The sequence below is a fragment of the Rattus norvegicus genome, chromosome 18, assembly GCF_036323735.1.
Source record: "Rattus norvegicus strain BN/NHsdMcwi chromosome 18, GRCr8, whole genome shotgun sequence".
NCBI classification, from domain to species: Eukaryota; Metazoa; Chordata; class Mammalia; order Rodentia; family Muridae; genus Rattus; species Rattus norvegicus.
The window spans coordinates 3,413,905-3,438,079 of NC_086036.1; the positions used below are offsets into that span (position 1 = coordinate 3,413,905).

At 48.5% G+C, this 24,175-nt stretch overlaps 1 protein-coding gene across 5 annotated transcripts in view; it reads left to right on the top strand.

Moving 5' to 3' along the window:
- Cables1 (Cdk5 and Abl enzyme substrate 1) overlaps positions 1-24,175 on the top strand; it is a 106,276-nt gene that overhangs the window by 64,224 nt on the left and 17,877 nt on the right. Inside the window, exons 4-7 of one of the 5 annotated variants that reach the window (NM_001415691.1) lie at positions 959-1,036; positions 17,983-18,079; positions 19,244-19,400; positions 20,667-20,770. In NM_001415691.1, coding sequence (NP_001402620.1) covers positions 959-1,036; positions 17,983-18,079; positions 19,244-19,400; positions 20,667-20,770 — 436 coding nt within the window. Of the gene's footprint in view, positions 1-958; positions 1,037-2,587; positions 15,855-17,982; positions 18,080-19,243; positions 19,401-20,666; positions 20,771-24,175 lie in introns of those variants that run through there. The other 4 variants (XM_063277454.1, XM_039096930.2, NM_001107404.2 and 1 more) reach the window with 4 other exon arrangements.

Below are 24,175 nucleotides of genomic sequence, written 5' to 3' on the forward strand. Positions count from 1 at the left end.
AATACTGTGTCACTGATATGCAAGACTCAGGGTCAGTAGTTGATCGGGCTTGCCATGCCAGGGACCAGACTTCATCCCAGGGCTGTGGGCAACTGAATAGCACAGTTTCAAAACAAGACTAAGACCTCCAAACACTGATGCTCCCATAATGGTGTTTTCCCGGCGTGTGACACTAATGTTGAAGGAAATTTAAACGTGAGTAAACTCCGTATGTGAACCGTATTGACCTCGTGCCAAGAGGAATGGTTTTAATTACTTCCACTCCATTCACTGCTTCATTTTTCCCACTACCAAATCCCTTTGGCCAAAGTTATTCTCAGACGGCAGGATAAGTACTTTTGAAGGGTTTTGTTTTTGTTTTTAATGTTTTTTCAAGTGGCTTTGATTACATAAAAGCATCGTGTAGAACTGTGCCCAGTAGATTCTTTATAGCAGGGACGGCCACTAAGACTGATTATATAATTGTCCCCTAATCTATTCTCAGAACCTAACGTGTTACCAGAATACCAAAAGCTAACCATGGTAAGGGTATCAACATCTTTCCAGCACACGGTCGTAGGCACTGTTGCCCTAGCATCGTTTACTGCAGGGCATAAGTCAGGTCTTGATAGGATATTAGCCTCTTGGCCTGCACTGGCTCCCCAAGATTCAGAATGGTCTACTCTGGCTTGCACGCACAGCCCACGGCCCAGCCAGCACCTCTCACTATGGCTGGCCTTGCACGTGTTAATGTTTGAGTGAGAAGCAGCAAGCTTGTGCTGCGCTGAGGCTTGGGTTTTGCAAGAAGAGCAAAAATGCCGACTGTTGGAGGAGGAGGCGGGAGTATGCAAATACTGCTGTAGATGCCATGAATGCTTAATTTGCTCTAGAACTTATTTTAAGTTTGTTTTATTTTTTTAATTTAGTCTTTGCATTTAGTTAGTTGTTTGTTTTTTTGTTTTTTGTTTTTACTTTGTAGAATAGTCCTTATCAGTGGCAGAAGATCCTTCTGTAGTATATTTTCCGTGCTGCCGTATCGAGACAGTACCCAAGTCGGGTATGTATATGCATGCTTTCCCGTTCGTTCTCTGGGCAGAAAGCCCAGGCGCCAGTGTGCACCATGTCACTTGCTTTCTCTGTTCATGAATTGGCCGAGATCTGATGTCACAAATTCAGTGTCTGATCTGCGGGTGTGTTCTTCTTCCTTTCCAGCCACAAAGTTTTCGTGTGTGTGTGTGTGTGTGTGTGTGTGTAGGGGTGTGTGTGTGTGTGTAGGGGTGTGTGTGTGTGTGTGTGTGTGTGTGTGTAGGGGTGTGTGCGTGTGTAGGGGTGTGTGCACACTTGCCCATCCTGCTTTCTAAATGTGCGTTTTGTCATTTGTCCAATACTATAACCAAGAAAAATAATAAGGTCCACCATATGCCATTGGGTCTCCCTGAATATTGGAAACAGGTAGGTCAGGTAAGGACCAAATCCTGTGACTGTTCTGTATCCTGTATCTTGGCTTCAGTTGAAGACTGACAGGAGAGCTGAAGCCGCCACCATAGGGCGAACGTGTCACAGCAGAGTGGCACCAGGAACAAATGCACATTATTGGGGGCATGCCAGGCTCCTGTCTCTGGGTCAACCAACCCCGCCTTTCACCTTGAACAGGAAGTAATACTAGAGGGTTGAGACTTGCAAAGTCGCCCTTTCCTCAGCACCTGTAGCCTCTCTGGTTTCCCCCAGTGTGTCTAGACTGATCCCCACTACACTGGCTCCAGCAGTGTGCAGCATGGTGCTGCTGCTATCTTGGGTGGGGCAGCATGCAGCAGGTTGATGTCAGGCACTTCTCTGGCACTGACAATTCTGTTCACAAGGGCTGAAGCTGCTCTCCAGTCATGGTGACAACAGACTGAGGCAAGTGGCCCAGGTGCCGCTTCGCTACTGCTCTTCCCTGCACTGTCCCCATAAGCTGTCCTCCGGCTCATCTGTGACCTTTTCTTTCCTGTGTACCTTGGACAGGTCATTCATTGCCTGATCCCCACTCAGCTGGTTCTTACTCCCTGTGAGTTTCACAGGGGGGCAGCTTAGGTGTGTGCTTTAGAGAACATTGGCCCTTTATTTCAGCAACCTTAGAACAACCTTGCAAAGTAGGTGTTCTAGAAAAAGTAACGGCAGATCTTATAGCTTGGGGGTTTACAGCCCGTGTGGGGCATCTATGGGGCTGGTTTACAGCCCATGTGGGGCAGCCATGGGGCTGGTTTACAGCCTATGCAGGACAGCTATGAGGCTGAAAAATATCCCAGAGAAGTTTTCTTTGCCTGTCTAACCTGCCACAGCTACATCTGTGGCTGTATCAGAAGGTTAATCTCTTCCACAGAGAGCAGCTTGTGGCTAAGCCCAGAGCAGCCTACCTCTTCTCCAGCCCCGGGGAGATCTGTATCCACAGACCTTCACAGGCACAGCTGCTTCTGGCTATGGCTGAAAGGGTCCTGTGGTGCAGTCTCTTCTCCAAACTCCTTTGCTGACCTTTCCGGTTGATTCATTCTTTCCCCTGTTCCTTCTGGTTGGTTGATTGTTGGTTTTTTTTTTTTTTCTTTTCTGCATACTCCTACCACATGAGCAGATACTGGGGATGCAGGAGGAGAACTTATCCTCCTGAACTTACTGTGTGGAAAAGAAGACACATCAGTTTACATACAAAACTAGCCACCTCTTTTCATAGATGCTGAAGATGTCCCAACAGGTGACTACTGCCTTCTCTCTGGCTTCTCTAAGATAATTTGGCCATACATTTCATCTTTGAAGTGTTCATGGTAGGTTCATTCTTGAAGGGTCAGTTTCTATGTGTGCTTACCCCTTACTGCTATGCCATTTAATAGATAATATCTGTGAGAGCAGCGGTCCCAGGCAAGAGAGGGAGTGGTGAACCAGTTATATGGCTCCCACCTTCACGAAGGTCCCCCCTCCCGTGCAGACAGGTGACATGAATTCCACATCCGTGGAAATCTTCTTAGGATAGGCAGCATCGGTGCTGTCTGCTTTCCAGAGGGTGACTGAGGCTCACAGGAGCTTGCAGACTCAGGTTCCCAGCACAGCACTCAGGATACTGAGAGGTAAGTGGGACCCACTAGTCAGGACCCCATTTTACTGACAGCAGAATTGGAGGGGCAGTATAGAGAACCGTGAAGGTTTATGCTTCTCACAAGAATGTCTGAATGGAGATCATCCAAACCATCTCACTGTGGCTCCATGTGGCCTTCTACATTTTTAGATACCTCAGCGAACTACAAGCTGGCAGGCAGCTCGTGTTGGAGGCAGCATCTGTCCAAGCATGGTGTCCCTGAGGCTGGGAAGGCCTGCCTCTTTGCCACCTGTGGATCTGACTGCTCTGCCTGTGGTACTCAGTGAAGACCTAGATAGAACTTCTGCATCTTAGACATGAGCAGATTCAAGTCCACCACTTCTCCAAGGATTAGAGTCAAGGAAACTAAGGGACCTAACAATGAATTCTATAACCAAAGAACACAGTCAGTTTCTCTGTAAGGCCTCACACGCTAACCAGCCTGTGGTCAGTAACAAATTCTACAGTCTTCCAAAGTGCTGGAGAAACTCTGAACGTGATGCCAAATACTGCACTCCAGTGGCTGGGGGTGCTCTGTGCTCTTGACAGTTTAATAAGCCTGTATCCTGTTTATGAATTCTACTCCATTTGCTGTAATTATCCACTGATAGCTACAGTTCTTTCATTAATGGGAAATAACTGTGCTCAAATAATAGAGCTGTATTAATAAACATATCTAAGAAAATATGTCTGTCTGTATAGTACAAAAGTATTTATGAGTAAACACTGGTGTTCTATAACACATTCCCACTGTGGAGTATGCCTCCTTTTGCCCCAAATATTCTTCCTGTGACACAGCTCCATCTGTCATAGGGGTTCAAGGGTAAAAGCCATCAGAGGTCAGAAAATCTGTCCTTCCTGCTTTGTGTCCAGGGTGGCCACAGTTATACAAGGGTGGAGTGAGCTTGTATATCAGCCCCAGAACTCCGAGCTCTGTTTTCTGGGACCCATGGCTTTCTTTGTGCTTATATGTGTGGAACTGACCTCAGGCCTGATTCCTCCAGATCGTTAATTGCAAACACACACAGCAGCGAAGGGTAGTCCTGCATGGTTCTGGCTCTCACAAGCATATCATAAAAACAGGAAGCTGAGCAGTTCCTCTGCGTGTATTTGAACCTCCTCTGCAGGTCAAGCATCTCTCAGATTGGTAGCCTTGTCTTCCTGGGTGTTTTCTCTGTCTTCTCTTGCAGCGAGGCAGTTTCTCAACTCCACCTCCCATTCTCTTGGCTCACCCTGCCTCACCCCCTGCTATGGCCCCAAAGCGTTGTGCTTGGTGTTTTTACCTGAAGTGAAAACTGATTTTGGCTCCTGGTCTCAGTTGAGCAATGGTGACAGATTGACAGATGGGCATTAGAAGAGGTTTAGCATCCATTCTCTACTGTTTTTGCTTTCAGTCTTTCGTAGCCCTATGTGGGCATGAAGCCTTGGTGGAAGAATGCTTTCCTGCCCCTGAATCTTCATCAGAATCATTTGCTGTGGAAACAATGGGGCCTCACCCACCTCTCCAGGTTCTTTCCCATCTCTACTCATCCCCTGTATAGACTTTCAAGCCCTACTACTGCAGAGCAGAATTCATTCCTGTTCTTGGAATCTAGAGAGTACCTACAGGCACTGTTCAAGGCAATGGGCATGACCATGAAAATGTCTTGTTTTCTCATAGAAACTAGTCACCAACCTAATTAACCATCAAACAAAACAGCTCATCAACAGTTGAGTCCTAAGTAATCACCCCACTTAGGGCAAGTGGAGCCCAGAAGGAACTGAGAAAATTCAGACAGATTGGTTAAAGGAGAACTCTCTAGGGCAGTTGTACTAGATGTCTGAGCCCCTAGAGACATAGAAATGTTTGAGACTCTGGACTTTGGTTAAGTCAACTTTTAGTATGGTTAACGGCCCTGCTATCTGGAGTGACTTCAGTAGAGTCATGTCCAAGCCTGAATCCTGCATCTGAGCAGGTATTCCACCCTAGTTAGGGAGAGTTCTGAAATGAGTTTGCCATGTATCCAGGTCATAGGATGTCCCCAGTTCTCGCAGGACCATTGCTCAGCTGTCCACCTCCATTCCTTATAATTTCTACTGTGGATGCTCAGCTCACGTCTCCAAAGCCACTGTGGGCTCCAGCCCTTGCTTCTGTCCTTGTCTACCCTGCTGGGGTATAAGCTACAAATCTGGTTGAATAGACTTTACAAGTGAGACATATGTCTCACAATCCCACCTGTCAACAATCAGTGGCTTTAAGAGCTCACACCTGAAAAATTATTCTTCATGGGACTTTTTAAACTCAAATTTCAAGACAGGGTGAGTTTTGTCAGTTTTCTAGTCTGGACTCAATCCACGTGGGCCTAAGAGCAATGTGAGATACTTAATGCTTGGTTCGTGCTCAGCTGGAGTTAGAATGGTCTCCAGGATGACTTGCAGAACTTCCAACAAAAGGCGATGAACTTGCCCCAAAGTTCAGACAGCCTTGATGTATAGAGAAAGCTTTCTGAAAGCTTGTCTGTTAGGGCATAGCTAGAGGTCTGTGAGCTAACATAGCAGAACTACAACCAGGGTATTGTGCAAGAGCAGCAGAGCAGTTTCCTAGTGCCTTCCAGGGGTGTGTGCCCATTCCTTCCAAGGACTGGTCCAGTTGGTGCTCATGTTGTCATTTTGCTTGAGGAGGTTGAGACTCAGTGGAACTAAGCAACCTCAGCTGAGGAGAGTGAGAGCAGAGGGTATTGGGGTTGTATACTCCTGTATTCATTGCCGGGACAGCTCTGCCCCAGCCATGATTCCCTTCTCAGCCTCCCCTTTAGGACTGGACTGGTTGGTTCAAGAATTTATGGTATTTATGGGTGTTGCCCAAGGGTCACTTCCTGGGATTTGGTGGCCAAGTTGTTGGATAATAGTTTTCAGGAGGTCATGGGGGTGGCTTGTTTACCCCATGGTATTAAATTCTCCAAGAGTATCTCCAGGTAGCTGTGGGCAGACTCCCCCATACTGAAGATGAACTAACACATGATGGGCAAGTTCTCTACCACAGAGCCACAGCTGCAGCCTTGATTATCTGTTCATTTTTATTTTAAGATCAGGCCTTTCTAAATTGCCCAGGCTGTCTTCAAACTCATAATGCACCCAAGTAATGAGAATGGCGGGTGTGCACCGCCATGACTGCTCTGGCTGGAATCTTAAATGAAAAAAGTCATTTCTCCTCTGGGTATTTCTGTCTTTAGTCTGAGGCAGTCTGTGGGAAGAGGGAAAGTGACTGGCGCTGGCGCTGTGCTGTGGTGCTACCCACTTAAGCACCTCCCCACAGCCATGCTGGCTGCCTGCCTCCTCCTCTAGTATTGGAAAGGGACTTGGGGACTTGTAAGTGTTTGACCCCAGGTCTAGAGCCTGTGTGTGAAACACTGGTCCTGCCGGAGTGTCTGATGCTTCTGGGAGAGAATGTCTGTTCACAGCACTGGACATAACTCTTCCCCCATGGGCGACAGGACTTTTAAAATAGGATTTTCTTGCTTTTCAACTTATTTTTAATCATGTAGGGGGGGGTGCGTGTGGGTGCAAGTGCCTGCAGAGGCCAGAGGCGTCACACTGACCCTGGAGAGGCCAGTGAAAACTCCAGCCATTGCCCCAACATCATCCCCAGAGCTGGACTTTACAGGTAGTTGTGAGCTAACATAGCAGAGCCTTGGTGGTGGGCCCAAACTCAGGTTTGTTGCAAAAACAGCACATTTTTAACTATTGAGCTGTCTTTCCAGTCTCCAGGCAAAAACTTCCTAACTTCTCCATAGTTATCTGCATATGACATTTCAGAAAAATTTCCTTTAGTATTTTTGATAGCTCCTTTCTTGGGGGGACCTTTATGTTAGAAATTCAGGGTCTTGCCTACTACAGGACACCCATGTACTGTGCTCTGCAGTGACTCTGTAGCCCAAGACTGCAGGGTAGCTATAGACACTCAGTGTCAAGAGCTGCAAATACCAGCATCCCTTTCATGGTCAGGGTTTTGGGAAGCATTCAAGACCTCACAGACTGTCCAGGAAAAAACAAAAGCACCAAGAATAGCCACGAATAGTGCAGCGAGGGCAGGCACATGCCACAGCCCCAGGGCCTCTCCCACAGAAATGCTCCCGTCACAGTTCCCACGGGACCCCTACGGTGTGCCGAGAGTGCTTAGCTTGCCCAGGTGTCACCCGTTTCCACCATCAGACTTCACATGGCACTCAGGCCTAGCAGGACCTAGGCCACCTCTGGGGATCTGGGAAATGTAAGTTTTGGTCTTTGCCACAGTGGTTCAGTGAAGACTCCACTTGTACTCACACTGAACCTGAAGAGGCCATTGCTCCCACATCATCCCCAGAAGGGGTCCCCGAGACAAGGACCTAAAAGTCTCCATCCCCATGCCTGCGTTACCCTTAAAAACAATTGTTGATCAGACTCCACAGTTAGTAACCCACAGAGGAATTAAACCCCAGGGAACTATGCCCCTGGTCCTGAGTTCAGCATCAGCTAGTACTGCGTGTCCATCCATCCATCCATCCATCCATCCATCCATCCACAGCCTGAGATCTGAGTTGCTGTCAGGGAACACTGGCCCCCACTCTGTCCCTCGGTCATTCTTGTGACACTGATGCTGGCCTCTCTTCCCTGCTCGACTCTGTGGTTTCTCTCTGTGACTGTTCTGAGAGCCCTTGTACTCTTGTCTCCTTGTCTGGGCCCAGGAACATGAGATAACTCCCAAGGACACCCTTCCCTCGGTGACACATTTCATTCACCCAGGTCCCCCCCTCCCCGACCCAAAGTATACAGAGCCACTCAAAATACCAACCTCACCATGTCACATGAGCCTTGTCACCAATGTCACATGAGCCTTGGGGGGGGGTGGTCATATTTAAGCCATAATGTTGATCTTTTTCTCACTAAACACCTAGGCCCGTGCTTTACCTTTTAAAATCCTGAGCTTCTATATAGATAGGTGTCTTAGTTAGGGTCTTATTGCTGTGAGCGGACAGCATGACCAATGTAAGTTTTATAAAGGACAACATTTAACTGGGGCTGGCTTACAGGTTCAGAGAGGTTCATTCAGTCCATTATCATCAAGGCAGGAGCATGGCAGCATCCAGGCAGGCATGGTGCAGGAGGAGCTGAGTGTTCTGCATCTTCACCCCAAAGAACCCAGGAACACAGCATCCCCAGGCAGCTAGGAGGAGGGTCTCCAAGCCCACCCACACAGTGACACACCTACTCCAACAAGGTCACACCTTCTAATAGTGCCACTCCCTGGGCCAAGCATATGCAAATCATAACAAGGCTTCTTCTATCTAGTGCCATCTGTCCCCAGCGGCATCTCAGACACAGCAAGATGCCTGTAGGTTCCTTGTCTACCCTTCCTTGCTTAGGGGATTTTCATCTGAAACACTGTTCTGTTCCTCGTTGATCCCAGCCTAGTTTGAATGAAATCAGCCTCACCAAACTGCTTTGTTAGGATTCTTCCCCAGCCCCTAATGCCTCACCAAGGCTTGCTAAGACTGTCTGATTGTCTTTGCTGAGGCCGGTGGTAGTGCTTATAGCGTGTGTTTTTTAACTTACTTCAATTGTGGGTATGGACTTCACGATAGCCCCAGCACTCTGCCTGGAACAGTGAACGTTTCACTTCCGTACACAGATGGCTGGCTGGCATGTTTTCCAGGGCTGCGTTTCTAGGCTCTGTGGAGGAAACATTGCCCTACCGAATGCAGACAGGTAGCGTGCTGTGGTGAAAGCAGATGCTCTGTGGAGCCCTTGACCTGGCACTTGGTCCTTGTCATCTTCACAGAAATGGAAGAGCTGGACAGATGGCCATAAGAAGGAACCACCAGTGGGCCATAGGGCTCTGCCCGCTCCAAGTGGCTTCATCACAGTAACAAGAGACTTGCCCTGTAAGCCTAAAGAGACAGAGGGCCTCAAGCTACACACAGCTGCATCTGGTGAACACAGCTGCTAGGCCTCTCCTCCGTGCTTAGGATTCAGAATCCGTGCAGCCTACTGCATTTGGCCTCACTGGTCTGGCAAGTGACTCATGCTGGGCAGTCAGGCCTGTACTAAGGTCACAGGGCTTTTGTCACCTTCCCCTGGGCTCCTTTGGTGTCCCCTGGCCTTTGTCAGAGTTGGCTGCCTGAGCACCTCTAAAACAGATCAGAAGCTAAGTAGTGTGCGCAGATGAACACACTTTCCCTTTGGTCGTACCCTGCTTCTGCCTAAGGGGGGCCTTTTGGGTGGGGCCTGGCCTAGCACAGGGCAGTTTCCTTCTGGGGTAAGGTGAAGTACCTGCCTTGGCTGTCTTTCTGGCACTGGTCCCAGCCACCATCTGGTCTTCCTTGCTCAGCTGTGTCAGCCGACAGCATCTCACATCTAAGCACACACGTTGGAAAGGGGCGGGACGTGCTGACCTGCCTGGATTGAAGACGGCTGTGACTCTCTCTGCCCATTCTGTTCAAATTACCCAGGTGCTGAGTTCAACAAAGGCAGTGCCTTGAGGGTTGAGAGCTCCGAGGGCCTTAGGGACAGGTGTTAGCTGTCACCTTCTCACTTCAGAGTTCATTTACATAGAGCTCCGGTCCTTAAAGAGGTTAGCCACCAACTATTCCTAAGAGGATGAGAACAGGAAGCCCCCTCCTCCCCTCCTCCCTGCCTCTCTTTCTTAGGCACGGCCCAGTCTTTAGCCATCTTGGAGACCTGTATCAATGGGCACCTGAATCGAGGCGAGGAGTTGGCCCATGGGATGGACCTGGCAGGGCCTGCTGACCTCAGTCTGTCTACTCATCGTTAACAGTGGTCATAATGTCTACCTTAGGGAACCTCTTAGTGAGGAGGCCCGGAGCACTGTGTGATTCTGGAGAGCAGCGGCAGCAGCAGGTCTGCTTTTGTGCAGTCTCAGAGAGGATCCACCTGCTTCTCAGGCCACCAGCCTGATTCTTTAGCTTTGTTTCCTCTCGGTGGAACATGCACGTTAAAGCCGGTTTAGGAAATATATAAGAATAAAGTCAAAATTATCAAGCCAAACCTCCTCCACAAAGCCAGTATTAACATTTTGGCCCCTTCGAGTCTGTCCTTTTCCCCTAGCTCTTCATTCCTACAGAACACAGTGAGGGTGGGGACAGACCCCACTGTCCACAGCATGCGTACAGCACAGTGACAGAAAAGGAGAGCGGATGTGGCCCCTCGACAACTAACCTCCTCATTGTGAGCACTCTGTCAGAGGCCTGGAGCTGCACCACTCTTGGAAGAACCTAAGTTAGGTGCTTCAGCCAGTACTTACCCACAGAACTCGTTGCCATCCCCTCTAGGTGGGTCTGTGGTTAGGCTTGGAGACCCTCTGCATAGAAAAAGATTCGCAAGCAGCATCCCGGACTCTCGCCCGCTTAGTAAGCGGTGTCATGTGCCTCTATCTGAGACTCCTCTCACCCTCTAGCCCCTACCCTGAACCCCTGAGGTTTGGTACCCATTGAGCCAGGAGTGGAACACCTGGTACAGAGGATTATGGAGTTAGATACAGAAACAGAAGACATGGGGAAAACTAGAATGGCTTAGCATCCTGAGAAGGAAAAGGTGATCTGAGAGGGAGGTAGAATTAATGCAAATTTGACCTTTAACTGTTGGCTAACTGAGCTCAGTCCCAAGCCAGGAAACCAGGAGGAGAGACTCACTTCCTCCAATGCTTTTCTCCGCTTGTACCCTCTGGCTTTCTACTCAGACAAGCCAGAGCTCTGGCCCACACAGGGGATGAAAGGCTGTGGTGTGGTTGGTCCGCACTTGGAACTGCATCCAGTTCTGGGCAGCCAGCTCGGAGGGTTTTGGAGCACAATCCACTAGTGAGAGACTGTAGGCAGCGTGTTATGGGTTATCTCGGCATCTTTTCTATGCCTAGATGAGTTGGCACCTGTGAAATACACAGGCACCAGCAGGTGATTCTGCCTAGGTATCTGACCAGAAGAAAGTAAGAGTGACTGGAGGCTAATTTGTTATCTGGAGGTCTTGTAAAACAAAGAAGCTAGGTGATTCTGGCAAAAACAGTTTCCATGATTGTTGAATGGACGCAGACCCATTTGTGTGACAGCCCTTAGTTGATAGCCACTGGGTTCACTTCCTACAACGCAGCAGGCTTGGATTGCTCAGTGGCCTGTAAGGTGTCTTTGGGGGTGTGTTTCTGAATTGTCAACAGCTTCCACATGGTGTTTGTGTCCTTGGCTTTTGGCGTGAGGCAGTCAGATGAGGTCATCGGCTTGGGTCCACTTCCTGATCACTGATCATTTTAAGACACACAGAACAAATTCTATTCTTAGAGAACCTTCAAGGCTAATGCACCCTGCCTGGTCTAAGGCCCATCCCTTCCTCACCACCCACTCACCCCAGAAACATCTCTTTTTTGTTGTGGAAAATTACACATTCACAAACTGTTTTTTTTTCCCCTCACATCAAGCATATTCCCACAGAGCGACTGACTCTGGAATGATCTCATGGGTGAATCATGCCATTATCCTGCTGTTTATAAGAACCCGCCTTTAGACAAAGATTTTGGCGTAAGCTCCACTAAGACCCCCTTCATTGTCTGCCAGTCACCCTTCTGGGGATGACTTACCTATGAAGTGCTAGGTCTGAGAGGCCAAGCCTTCTCAGCTACAGCCTGCCATTGTTCTACCTTTCTGTCAGCCGTGGCCTTGTTCATTGACTTTGCACTTCGGTGGTGTAACTCTGCCTCTGTGTAAGCCAGGGAAACTGATCCAAGATGTTCACTGCACTTGAAGGAACAGGGCATTAGCTCTGTAAGTGGACAAATGCCAGGGAGAATGAGCTTATGAAAAAAAAAATATTGTCTTCATTTATGGCTTTGGAAGACTCTGTCTGTGATTGGGGGATCATTCATGCTAGCATGGAGACCTAAGTTCAATCCCTGGCACTCACATGGAAAAGCCAGGAGCCATGGTAAACATTTGTAATCCTCTACAGGTGCAGACAAATGTATCCCGCGCCCCTCTAGCCGGTGAGCCTAGCTTATTAGGCAAACTCCAGGCCTATGAGACACTGTCTCAAAAACCAAGATGGACAGCTCCTGAGGAAGAACATGTAGTTTCCAGTGGTTTCTGTGCGCACATGCGTGCGCGCACACACGCGTGCGCACACACACACATACACACACACACACACATCCCTACACAGAGATCTTCAGTCTGTGTTCCGCTCACCTGTGGTTCTCTCCCACTGGGCCCTGTCTCTTAGGGACTCCATTGCCTCTCAGTAGTCTACCAGGCCGGGTAGTAAGCTAGCTCACAGCCTGGGGGCAGTCTAGACCCAAACCACAGCAGGCCACAAACAGGCTCTGTCCTGGAGTCCCTCCGTGTGTGATCTCTTAATTAAGACTCATTCACAAAGGGCATTTCCTTTCCCAATTCAGTTCTCAGTGCCCTGCTTTCTCCTGGTCTTTTTGAAGGGTCTAGAAATCCCATTAATATTTAATTAGCTCTTAAATTATTTACACATCCAGGCATTCGAGCCATTGTTGTCCTTTAAAGAGCAAGTGCCTGGTGGTGCTCCCTGCCCACTTCCGTGACAGCACAGCAGTGTAGTTAGAGGTTAGGCAACCCCAGCTGAGGAGCGAAAGCCTGACGAGTACCTAACCAGACCACAGGTCTGTTTTCTCAGCTCCTTCCAGGGGTAAGTGTCCAATGGTATACTTTCTAAAAGTATCATTGTATGGGGGGTGTGTGTGCGTGATACAGAGGTCAGAGGATGACTATGTGGTGGTGATTCTCTCCTGCTCTTTAGAGTGTTCCGGGGATCACACTTAGCTCAGCCGGTTTGCACAGCTGGCACCTTTACCCACTGAGTCTCAATCATATTAGAGCAAATATTGATTCATTGATTTTTTTTTTATTTTGATATTTTTGTCTCCCAGGGAAAGGACCCTGAACTTTTATCTGACAGGGAGTCCTGTTTTCCCACCAAGATAGTTCTGTACCAAGATAATGATAACCAAATGAGCCCTTTACGAAAGATGGAATCGGGAATTGGCTGTGCAGTGGTTAACAGGGAGTAGGTAACCTTTGAGAACGTGATAATCTAGTTGTCTCAACAGTGGCGAAGAAGTTTGTTTTACTGTCGCAGCAGAGGCAAAGACAGGGTCCAGGGGCCTTCCTCCTGTGGGCTCACAGGACTCCAGGTCATGGTACACCACTGTGAGGGATGCCGTGGCCCCTATAATGAACCAACCTGGTTTTCACAGGACTTAATTTTAACTGTTCTCTCCAGCACGCTTTCATCTCCCTATTGCCACAGCCCCTCCCTGGACCCACTGCAGCCCCTCCCCTTCCCCCACTGACTGCTTCAAATGCTGGTCTTTGTATTTGCAAACTGTTGAAGCTGCAGCAGACTGAGAATTATGAGTGGGGAAGTCAGTCCAAGTTGCCCTGTCAGCCCAAGCGAGGGCAACAAGGAATTAGAGCCTGAAGTTGCCGACGGTGTTCCCCTACTCTGGCTTCTCTGAGAGTAGGATGTTCTCCTACAACCTAATAAACCATGTTTGTCCTTGGGCAAAAGTACTGAATTTAAACCTTAATATGTGCGATTCTGGGAATACCAGAGTGATATCTAAACTTGCTTTAAAAACAAAAAAATAAATAAAAAGACAGGGATTCCTATGCAGGCCAGGCTGGCCTGGAGCTCATAAGAGACCAATCTACCTGTGCCTCCGAGTGCTGGGATTAAAGGTATATGCCACCATGCTACAATGCCTCTGTGATTTTAAAAATAATCTGGAGTCTAAGTAAATTAGTATTTGAACCCTACTATAGCTGGGATTAAAAGAGGATCCTCTAGGCTTTTCAAGGAAAGCCCAGCTTGACTCTGATTCTAATGGCTTTAACTACTGATCCCTGACCTCATACTGTGGGTTTAAGGCTAGCATGTGAGTCTATGGATCCGCTTCATAACTGTTTTATAAGAGTTAGAACAGTGGTCTTAGAAAATGTGATTTTTATCCCTACTCCTGAAACTTTTGCTTAATTCTTTTTCACTGGATGCTTTTGGGGTACATCTGTGCAAACAACTTCTACCCCCTTTTCTGCAGGTAACCCCAGCCATTCAGGCTTTGGAGATGCCTTGCCCAGGGCTCTCTTGTTCTTTCTGCACTCACATAGAAGACCAAGGTTGTTATCCGTAATATTAGGGAGCCTGTTGTGAAATTACTGCTATTATGTCAGTCAAGTGTAGCTCCAAAAGGACAATTTCCTGCAGTCGATGATAATATCAGGTTTCGTTGACATTGCCTGGAACACTTAGCAGGAAAAACCCACCCCGAGAGGATAGTCTGGCCCCTTGCGTTTTTAGATCCTGACTCTGTTCTACCCAGGAATTCAGGAAAGGAAATGGATACTTGGGCTGAGGATGTTACTCAGTTAGTAGAATGCTTGCCTGATATGTACAAAGCCCTGGGTTTGAGCCCCAGTACCACATAAATCAGTACGCCCACATTTTCCAGCACTTGGGAAGTAGAAACTGAGGGACCAGAAGTTCAAGATCAGCTTCTGCTTCGTAGTGAGCTCAAGGCTAGCACCGTCTACAGGAGATCAGATCTTAAAGAAAAAAGTTCTGTGCTCATCAGAAATGTCATGGATGGGCTTTGTTTTCTGTGATGTGGGTATCCAGGCGGCACATGTGTGCCTGCACTCTTAACTCGCGCCTACCAAGAACTGGGTCCAGTCGCGATGGCAGCTTGAGAGAATGCTCAGAAACGTGTATCTCAACAATTAAAGTCACCCATGTCCTAGAGTAGCTGTCATGTTGGATTCCATGTTGGATTCTAGCTACAGCTGAGAGGATTCTCCAGTCCTTTCAATCTGTTATCCTCTCTCTTGCCATCCCTACACAAGGTTTCATAATGACCTTTTTCAGTCTCTAAGACTGTATGACATGAGGCCTAGGGCAGCGTTTCTCCACCTGCGGGTCATAGACCAGATCTCCTGCATATCAGCTATTTACATTAAGATTCAAAACTTAGGAAGTAGCAACAAAATGATTTTATGGTCGGGAAACACCACCACATGAGGGACTAAACATCTCAACATTACAAAGGTTAAGAGCATGGTCTGGGGACCCTTTAATGCCTCGGACCTGGAGGCCACACACTAGTCATTGTTCCCTGGCGTGCCCTGACACTGCCTGTTCCCCCGCGCTCCTGACTCCTCCAGGCCAAAAGATTGCCCATGCCCTGCTCACTTGTAGGTTGTGGACTTCACTTAGGCTGGGAATACTTGGTCATGGAGCACTGATAGAGGGGCAAGCAGGAGGCCTGTGGTTGTCATGGATCCCCACTGAGGATCACTCTGATGTGTGCATCACCCTTCCTGCCTCTTGGGTGCCTGGCACAGTTTACTCAGTGAGCAGTGGCCTGAAAGGTAAACATTAGAGGCTACAGACAACAAATGGCTATAGTTGGGGGGGGGGGGAGACCAGAGCCACATTATTAAACACATTGTATGTGACAGTGTGGTTTTGTCATGAAAATTACCAATGGATTGAAACACTAATTTAGCCCAATATGGTAGCCATTACCCATTTACATTAAGTTGATTAAAATTTCATACAACCTATATGGGCATGGTGGTATATACCTATAACCCCCAACACTCTAAGAGGCTGAATCAGAAGGGTCATGGGCTAGCATAGGCTGTGTGTTCTCTCTCTCTCTCTCTCTCTCTCTCTCTCTCTCTCTCTCTCTCTCTCTCACACACACACACACACACACACACACACACTTCAGACAACTGGAAAATCAGCTTTCTTGGCCAAATCATATTTCAAATGCTCAGTTGTCACAAGTGACCAGTGGCCACTGTGTGGGGCAGCGCAGAAGGAGGTCACCTCTAGCCTAGGGAGGGAGTTCTGTTGGATGACACTTGTCCATCCTGAACGGTATGTGACCCAAGGCACAGGTGAAGGTTTGTCTTTGTTATTACTTATCTCATTCAGCTTGGCCTGGCCAAGGTACAGTAACTATTATATCAGAAGGTCTAATGACATAACGGGAAGCTAGGGGGAAATGTTACACTAGCAAGTCCCATGAATTGGCATGGGTGGATCCCTGTGGGAAGGCAAGGCCGAACCTAGCCTGACCTCTCTCTCTCATGGACCCAAGTGTCCCTGGGCACTTGGACAATTGCCTGGGTCTGTGCATCTCTGATTTTCTACAAAGGGCTTGCGGCCTGACTCACGGGAGGAATCCTGTGTGGAGCATAGTTTCTGTTACAGCTTCCTTTCCCTGTGGGAAGCAGCAGGAAGGAGTGTTGGAAGAGATAGCTGCTTGGTTCTGTCAGCCTTGTTGTGCATATCCAGCAACTGACTGGAGCCAGACTGCTCTGAGGATTCAGTAAGTCAGAGCAACAGCGGAACGGGATTTCACAGGAACCATGCCGCACCGTGAGGCAGGTGACTACTCGGAAAAGGCTTCAGTTGCTTTACCTACTAGGTATTTTACAAATGGAGCGTGCGACAAAACACTCCTCCTGCAGGCTCTTCAGACCCAGGTTGGCTTTCGTGAAGAGAGGAGAGAGTGCCGAGAACTGTTCACTTTCGTGCTATGTGACCTTGATATGTTTTTGAGCATGGTGAACCATGTCCTCTCAAGAAAATGTCTTCAAAACTATAGTGCTGCTGAGAGAGGAAGGTCTGTGTGTTGATTTTGAGGGCTGTCCCAATTCAGAGCCGCCAAGCCATCCTTGGTGTGCCCATAGGTCAAAGCAAAGCTCAGGTGAGCTGGAGACACTTGCTTTTCCTGTGTCGAAAGTGGCCTTCTTTCCTACCCCTCCCCCACGTATCACTCCCCAATCCTCTCTCTCTCTTTCTCTCTTTCCTGGGTTACCTTTGACCTTTCCATATTACTTCCTCTTGCTAAAGTTCTCAGTCTCTGTATGGAATTTCCAGCCAGGTCCCATGATGAGCATGCTTTCTGTCTAAAGTGGTATTCCTAGCAAGCACTGTGTATTAGAGACAGAAGCTGGAAGGCAGGACCCAAACATGGCTGCAGTGTAGAACCCTGGATGTCCGGTTTTATTCCGCACTCCCTAATGCAGTGCCTGGACGTAGGAGCCAGACTGTAGTAGGCAGTCAGAATGGCACTAGGTGACTCTGGAGGGAACTCATCCTTTGACACAGTTACACCTGGATATAGTCTCAGACTGCCCATCTTGCTTCTCCTGGGTGGTAACATGTGTTAGGAAGAGCATTAAATATAAAATACTCCCCACAACCTACTGTCTTGGTGTCCTCAATCTCCTCCTCTGTAAAATGGGCTAATGGTAATTTCTACGTATGGCACTGCCCTAAAGAACCAAAAGAATGGTGGCAAAAGGCATTAGAAGCGTGCCAGGCTGTCCAAATGCTTATTGTGATTCCTGGGGATCCTTTGGATGAGAGCCACACTGTCGAGGTGTCTGCTACTGTGGGGTTGATCTTTTCATTACCAACAAGCATCTGGCAGCTGCTGAAGACACTGATCTGTCCTCTCTGATACAGAAGAGTGGCAAGGAGAGGTGATCTTAGCAGCTAGCTCCCAAGAGACCTACTGTCCCCAGCACTCAGGAAATGTATAACCCCCGGCTGTGACTGAAAACACAGAGGCCATGCTGAGGGTAATGGTGCCCAAGGGCTTCCAAGGCCCACCATCTCCTCACTTCCTTGTTTGTTTGGATTTCATTTACAGGAAAGTGAAGGAAGGGGGTTGGAGGGGAGGGGTACTCCCTGGAACACTTGTAATAATTCCCAAGGAGAGGTAAATGACCACCCTACCCCATGGGTCATTTTATCAGTGTGACCAGCCATCTTGTGCAATAATCGTCATTCTTTGAGAAACACACATGCATTCTCTCTTGGCTTGTCCTTTCCAGGGACCTGAAGTTGGATGGAGGGAGACAGTCAGCAGGGGCCATGAGCCTGAAGGAGATCATTGGCCTTGAAGGTGTGGAACTGGGTGCTGACGGGAAGGTAAGACTTCCACGTTCTGAGACTGCAGATCCCTCAAGGCAGCACAGAGTGGAAAGGGGGAGAGCTAGACCTTAAGACCCACTTGCGAGGCTGGGGCAAGTTGGGGCAGATTCCCAGGTGCGTTATGCCATGTCGCCCAGCTCTGCCAGGGACCGGACAGAGACCTGCTGGGCCAGCGATTGGGCAGACGCATGGCTGGAGATCTGCAGATAGGAGGATTTCTTTGCTGACACTGTTCACAGGTTTTTGTAATACACACGCATGAACACACATTCCAGGATCGAGTGAGGCTCCGCGTGCCTGTGAACTAGAGGTCTCAGTAAACTTTGTCTCCTCGCGATCCCGTGAAGCCCAGAGCTCCTCAGCTCCACACAGTGACCACTGAGCCCTCACATTCCTTCTGTATTCATAAAGCAGTGAGCTTCTAAGTTGAAGCCCAAGGAGCAACATTTTAAAGATGAAGTAGACTTTTTGGTATTGGGCATAGGGCGCTCCATAAACCCCCAAAAGCCTGTGCTTCTGTGTGGAACCTATCCCAGAAGAGTGTGCCTGCAGGTGAGCTCCTTACCCCAAGGGCATCTGTCATGACAGGGTCCCTAGTTCAGGCTGCATGTGGGGTTACATACAAGGTGCTTCATGGGGCAAGTAAAGAGACATGCACTCACCCACCTGTACCCTAAAGGGTGAGTGCTCACCGTGGAATGAGGGATTCTGGGGTAGAGTTGAGGTGGTTGTGATCAGTACCTGTGTGATAGGAGCTTAGCAGCCCTTGTCAGAGATTCCTGAGGCCCTGTGTGTTCTTGAATTCCTCCTTTGGACTGTGAGATGGAGTATATCATGAACCTCATGCATGACTCAGCATTCCAGCACACTCTGAGGCAGCACCCTGTCGCCTGACATGTGGACATTTTGCCACCTACCAGGACTAGTTAAAGCAGATGGGGTTAGTTCAGCGTAGTCTGCTCAGGTGAGGGCTGAGTATGAAAGCAGCACACATTTGGCACAAGTGGATACCAAGCAAGCTGCGTTTTCCAACGCCATTAGACACTAGAATTGCATGGTTTTTCAAAAAGCAAACCCAACCTTAGAGAAGCAACAAGGCTTGTACAGCATGCAAACCCAGCCTCTCTGGGTATAACCTCTGCCCTGTGTTCCTCCTTTCAGACAGTGTCTTATACCCAGTTTCTATCACCCACAAATGCCTTCGGAACCCGTAGAAATACCATAGATTCCACCTCCTCCTTCTCCCAGTTTCGGAGCCTGAGCCATCGAAGCCTCTCCATGGGCCGGACTGGCAGCACCCAGGGGAGCCTTGATGCAGGTAACTGTGACTCAGAGGGCTTTGGTGGTTCAGGGTAGGGAGTGCCTCGGCTCACAGGGCAGATGGGGTCTCCAGTTGTGTCAGTTAGAGGGCAGACTGCAGGTGAGGTTGGGGGTGGGGGCATATCTCAGGAGACACAGACACACAGACACACACAGACACACAGACACAGACACACAGACACAGACACAGACACACACACACACACACACACACACACACACACACACACACACACACACGAGAGATGACCTCTCTAATTGGTTGCTCAGCCCCAGAGCAAACTTTTGTGGAAAAGCCGAAGCTGATACTGTCTCTCAACCTTTTATCTCCTGTTCACCTGTGTCTGAGGCTACATCTGCCTTTCTGTATAACTTGAGTCCAGAAGTGTAGGGTGAGCTGGTACAAGGATACTAACTCTTCCACTAGGGACATGGCTGGCAGAGAGCTTACCATGAAAATGTGAGGGCCTGAGTTCACATCCCTAGCACCCATGTAAAAGGCAAGAATGCATTCTCTTTGTGTAATCCTAACACTAAGGAACTAGACAGGCAGACCCCTGAGTTTTGCTGGCCACAAGTCTAGCAGTATTGGTGAACTCCAGGTTTAATGAAAGACCTGTCTCAAAAGATATGGTAGAAAAGTGATTGAGGAAGACATCTGACATCAACCTCTGGTCTCCATACACACACGTACACCTGCATACAAACACACTCATGTGCACACTCACCACACACACACACACACACACACACACACACACACACACACACACACACACACAAACACGAATGGAAGGTAAAGTTCTGTAGGTCAGCCTGCCCCTGTGCTAATGTCCCACCACCTGCAAAAGTCACTCTACCTGTGTTCACTGAGGCCACCATGTTTGGAATATGATTCACAGACAGTAGCCCAGGTCATGAAACCTTCCTCAAGAATAGGCCAGTGCAGGGCTGGCTGCATCCTGTAACCTACAGGGGTTCCAACAGGTCACATGTATGAATTTTTGTGTTCTTCCAGGCCAGGGAAATAAATACATAATTTGCTAACGTAGAAAAAGTCGGAGTGGTAAGACCCTGCCAGTCTCTTGTAGGTGCATGAACCTCATTGCCATGTGGAGATGAGCCCTAAAAGTCAAAGCCATGGGGTAACTCTGTGATAAATGGCTCTGAAGCCACCTTGACCCTAATGGGTGTCCTGGCATTCTCCTAGCCTCAGCCTCAAGAGTGCAGGATCCCTAATTACCATTTTGCTTGTGATGTTCAGGAAATGACCTGGGAGACTTTATCGACTACGACCCAAACCTCCTGGATGACCCCCAGTGGCCTTGTGGCAAGCACAAGCGAGTCCTGACATTCCCTTCGTACATGGTAAGTAGTCTCTGGTAGTGGCTGGCTGGCTTGGTGGTGCCCATAGCCTCCGAAAATGGCCCCAGATAGCTCACTGGACTTTGCCTCTGGGCCATTTTATTGAGTGCACTGGTCAGCTGCAGGATTCTGGCTACCTGGCCTGGGGATGCCACTGTCAGAGAGGCTGAGAAGGGACAGTACATCAAAACTACCAGCTCAGTTTTCAGTCCCTGGATTCTGAGTCTGTACATCCCCAGGTTCCCCTAGGGAAGGACCTGATCTTTCCCTGGAGCACCAAGTTCAAGTGGAGCTGTGTTTGGATCATCCCAGAGACTGTTGCATACACTCTAAACCAACAGTTGGCAGTAGGAAACCTGCCACTAGGACGTAAAGTAGGACACAGGTGTGATGTGCGAGAGCTTCCCTTCTGTGTGTACTGCATGGGACACAGGTGTGACATGCGAGAGCTTCCCTTCTGTACATATGTGTAGGACAGGTGTGACATGTAAGCTTCCCTTCTGTGTGTACTGCATGGGACACAGGTGTGACATGTGAGAGCTTCCCTTCTGTACATATGTGTAGGACAGGTATGACATGTGAGTGCTTCCCTTCTGTACATATGTGTAGGACATAGGTATGACATGTAAGAGCTTCCCTTCTGTGTGTACTGCATGGGACATGGGTATGACATGTAAGAGCTTCCCTTCTGTACATATGTGTAGGACACAGGTGTGACATGTGAGTGCTTCCCTTCTGTACATATGTGTAGGACACAGGTGTGACATGTCAGTGCTTCCCTTCTGTACATATGTGTAGGACACAGGTGTGACATGCGAGTGCTTCCCTTCTGTACATATGTGTAGGACATAGGTATGACATGTAAGAGCTTCCCTTCTGTGTGTACTGCATGGGACACAGGTATGACATGTAAGAGCTTCCCTTCTGTACATATGTGTAGGACACAGGTGTGACATGCGAGTGCTTCCCTTCTGTACATATGTGTAGGACATAGAGCTTCCCTTCTGTGTGTACTGCATGGGACATGGGTATGACATGTAAGAGCTTCCCTTCTGTACATATGTGTAGGACACAGGTGTGACATGTGAGTGCTTCCCTTCTGTACATATGTGTAGGACACAGGTGTGACATGTCAGTGCTTCCCTTCTGTACATATGTGTAGGACATAGGTCTGACATGCGAGTGCTTCCCTTCTGTACATATGTGTAGGACATAGGTATGACATGTAAGAGCTTCCCTTCTGTGTGTACTGCATGGGACACAGGTATGACATGTAAGAGCTTCCCTTCTGTACATATGTGTAGGACACAGGTGTGACATGTCAGTGCTTCCCTTCTGTACATATGTGTAGGACATAGGTGCAACCTGTAAGAGCTTCCCTTCTGTGTGTACTGCATGGGACACAGGTGTGACATGTAAGAGCTTCCCTTCTGTGTGTACTGCATGGGACACAGGTGTGACATGTAAGAGCTTCCCTTCTGTATGTATTGTGTAGGACACAGGTGTGACATGTAAGAGCTTCCCTTCTGTATGTATTGTGTAGGACACAGGTGTGACATGTGAGTGCTTCCCTTCTGTACATATGTGTAGGACAGTTATGACATGTAAGAGCTTGCCTTCTGTGTGTACTGCATGGGACACAGGTATGACATGTAAGAGCTTCTCTTCTGTACATATGTGTAGGACACAGGTGTGACATGGGAGAGCTTTCCTTCCGTATGTATTGCACAGGACACTTCGTCGGTCTCCATTCTATAATTTTGATTAGGTTTTCTGGCCGTTCACCTCCCCTGCTCTTATCGTTCCATAGATCTCCTAATTCAAGGGTGGGGTGGGGGGAGCAGGAATGAGCCTCCTGTGCAGAGAAGCAAACTGGTCAGACCTGTTCTCTCAGACACACAGCATCCACAGAGAAAATATCTGCCCAGATGCCCACCTCTCTGTGCCTTCTGCATCCCATGGGGCTAGCAGGACAGGCTGTCAGGCATGTCCTCCTCTGGGCCACTCTGTCTGCTTGTCTTAGAAGCCCAAGGACTCTCACGGTGGCCATCCATATCTACAGGCGCCACAGGGCAGAGCAACTCAGGGTCAGGGTTACAGTTAGGCGCGCCAGGAAGTACTGGGGCCTTTGCCGGATATGTCCAGCATTTGTACTCAGTCCTGCTGAGCCAAACTTAAGACCTTGTCCTCAGCCTTCTGTCTTTACCTAACCTCCAGCCACAGCTGTGTATGGGGACTGTTGTGTTTGGATGGTCTTCTTTTCTTCTCTTTCTTCTTCTTTTTTCCATTCTATGACTGGTCCATCCAAGAAACAAAACCAAGATTCATTGGTCTCCACAATTCCAGAACTTAAATATTCAGTAAGTGACAAAAGCCAGTGTCCTTGTTAAAAGAGCAACTGAAATGTCATTTACGTGAGAACATGTATTTCCCTTGTGGGTCCCACTTTATGAATGTTCACTACTAACTAACTTGGGCAGGAAACTGTGGCTCTGAATGCTAGTGAGACCTTTTGCTGTTGACAGGAAGTGAACCTCTAGCTCCTGACTCAGGTCTCAGCTCGCTGACTTTGCCTGGTTGCTTCTAAATGGCGTGTTCCTAGCAGTCAGCCATTCTTTGACCAGAAAATCAACATAATATCTAGTGGTCTGAGACAATATAAAGGTTTGTTGCTTATGGCTGATGGTGGGTACGGCAAGGGACGTTCCTATGGAGATGTTAGGTCTGGCGACAACACTGGCCTCCCTCTGACAAGCCTGGCTGGTGCCAGATCCATTTGTCACTTAGGTTGTTTCATTCTGAGTGTTGAAGTTCTGAGGCACAATTGTGTGTACGCTCACATGCATCTGGTCAGTTTGTCCCCTGCAGACTCTTGGATGACTGTCCGGGTAAGAATGTATGTGCAGCCCACTTTTTCCTGTGTTCCCGAGTGGGTCATTTTCCATATGTTCATACTGGGCTTCCACCAAGAGCCCATGTCTTACAGAATGCCATTACTCAGTGGCTGCATTTCTTAGTCCTGGACATCAGGCTTCTCCCCTTCTAGCCTGGCCTCGGACATTGGTACTTTGGATTTAAAAAAAAAGGCCATCTGTTCTTTTGTGTTATCCTTAGATTGTCGACATGTGTAACAGACAGCTTTAGACCAGCCTCTCCAACTCACAGGAGCCTAGAGGTTCCTTGCAGGAACTCGAGTGTAGCGCTCTTTACTTTTGTATGCTAGGAGCAAATCTAGAATTTCCTCATTCAGCAAATGCAGTAGCTGCCCTACTGTGTGCTGGGCCGGTTGCTTCCTCATCCGTCAGAGAGCTCACCGGTCACGGTCCCCATTCTCACTGGCCTCAGTCCAACAGCAAGCAAGTAGACAAAGGACTACAGTTGTGATGAGGGTATAAATTCATCCTGAAA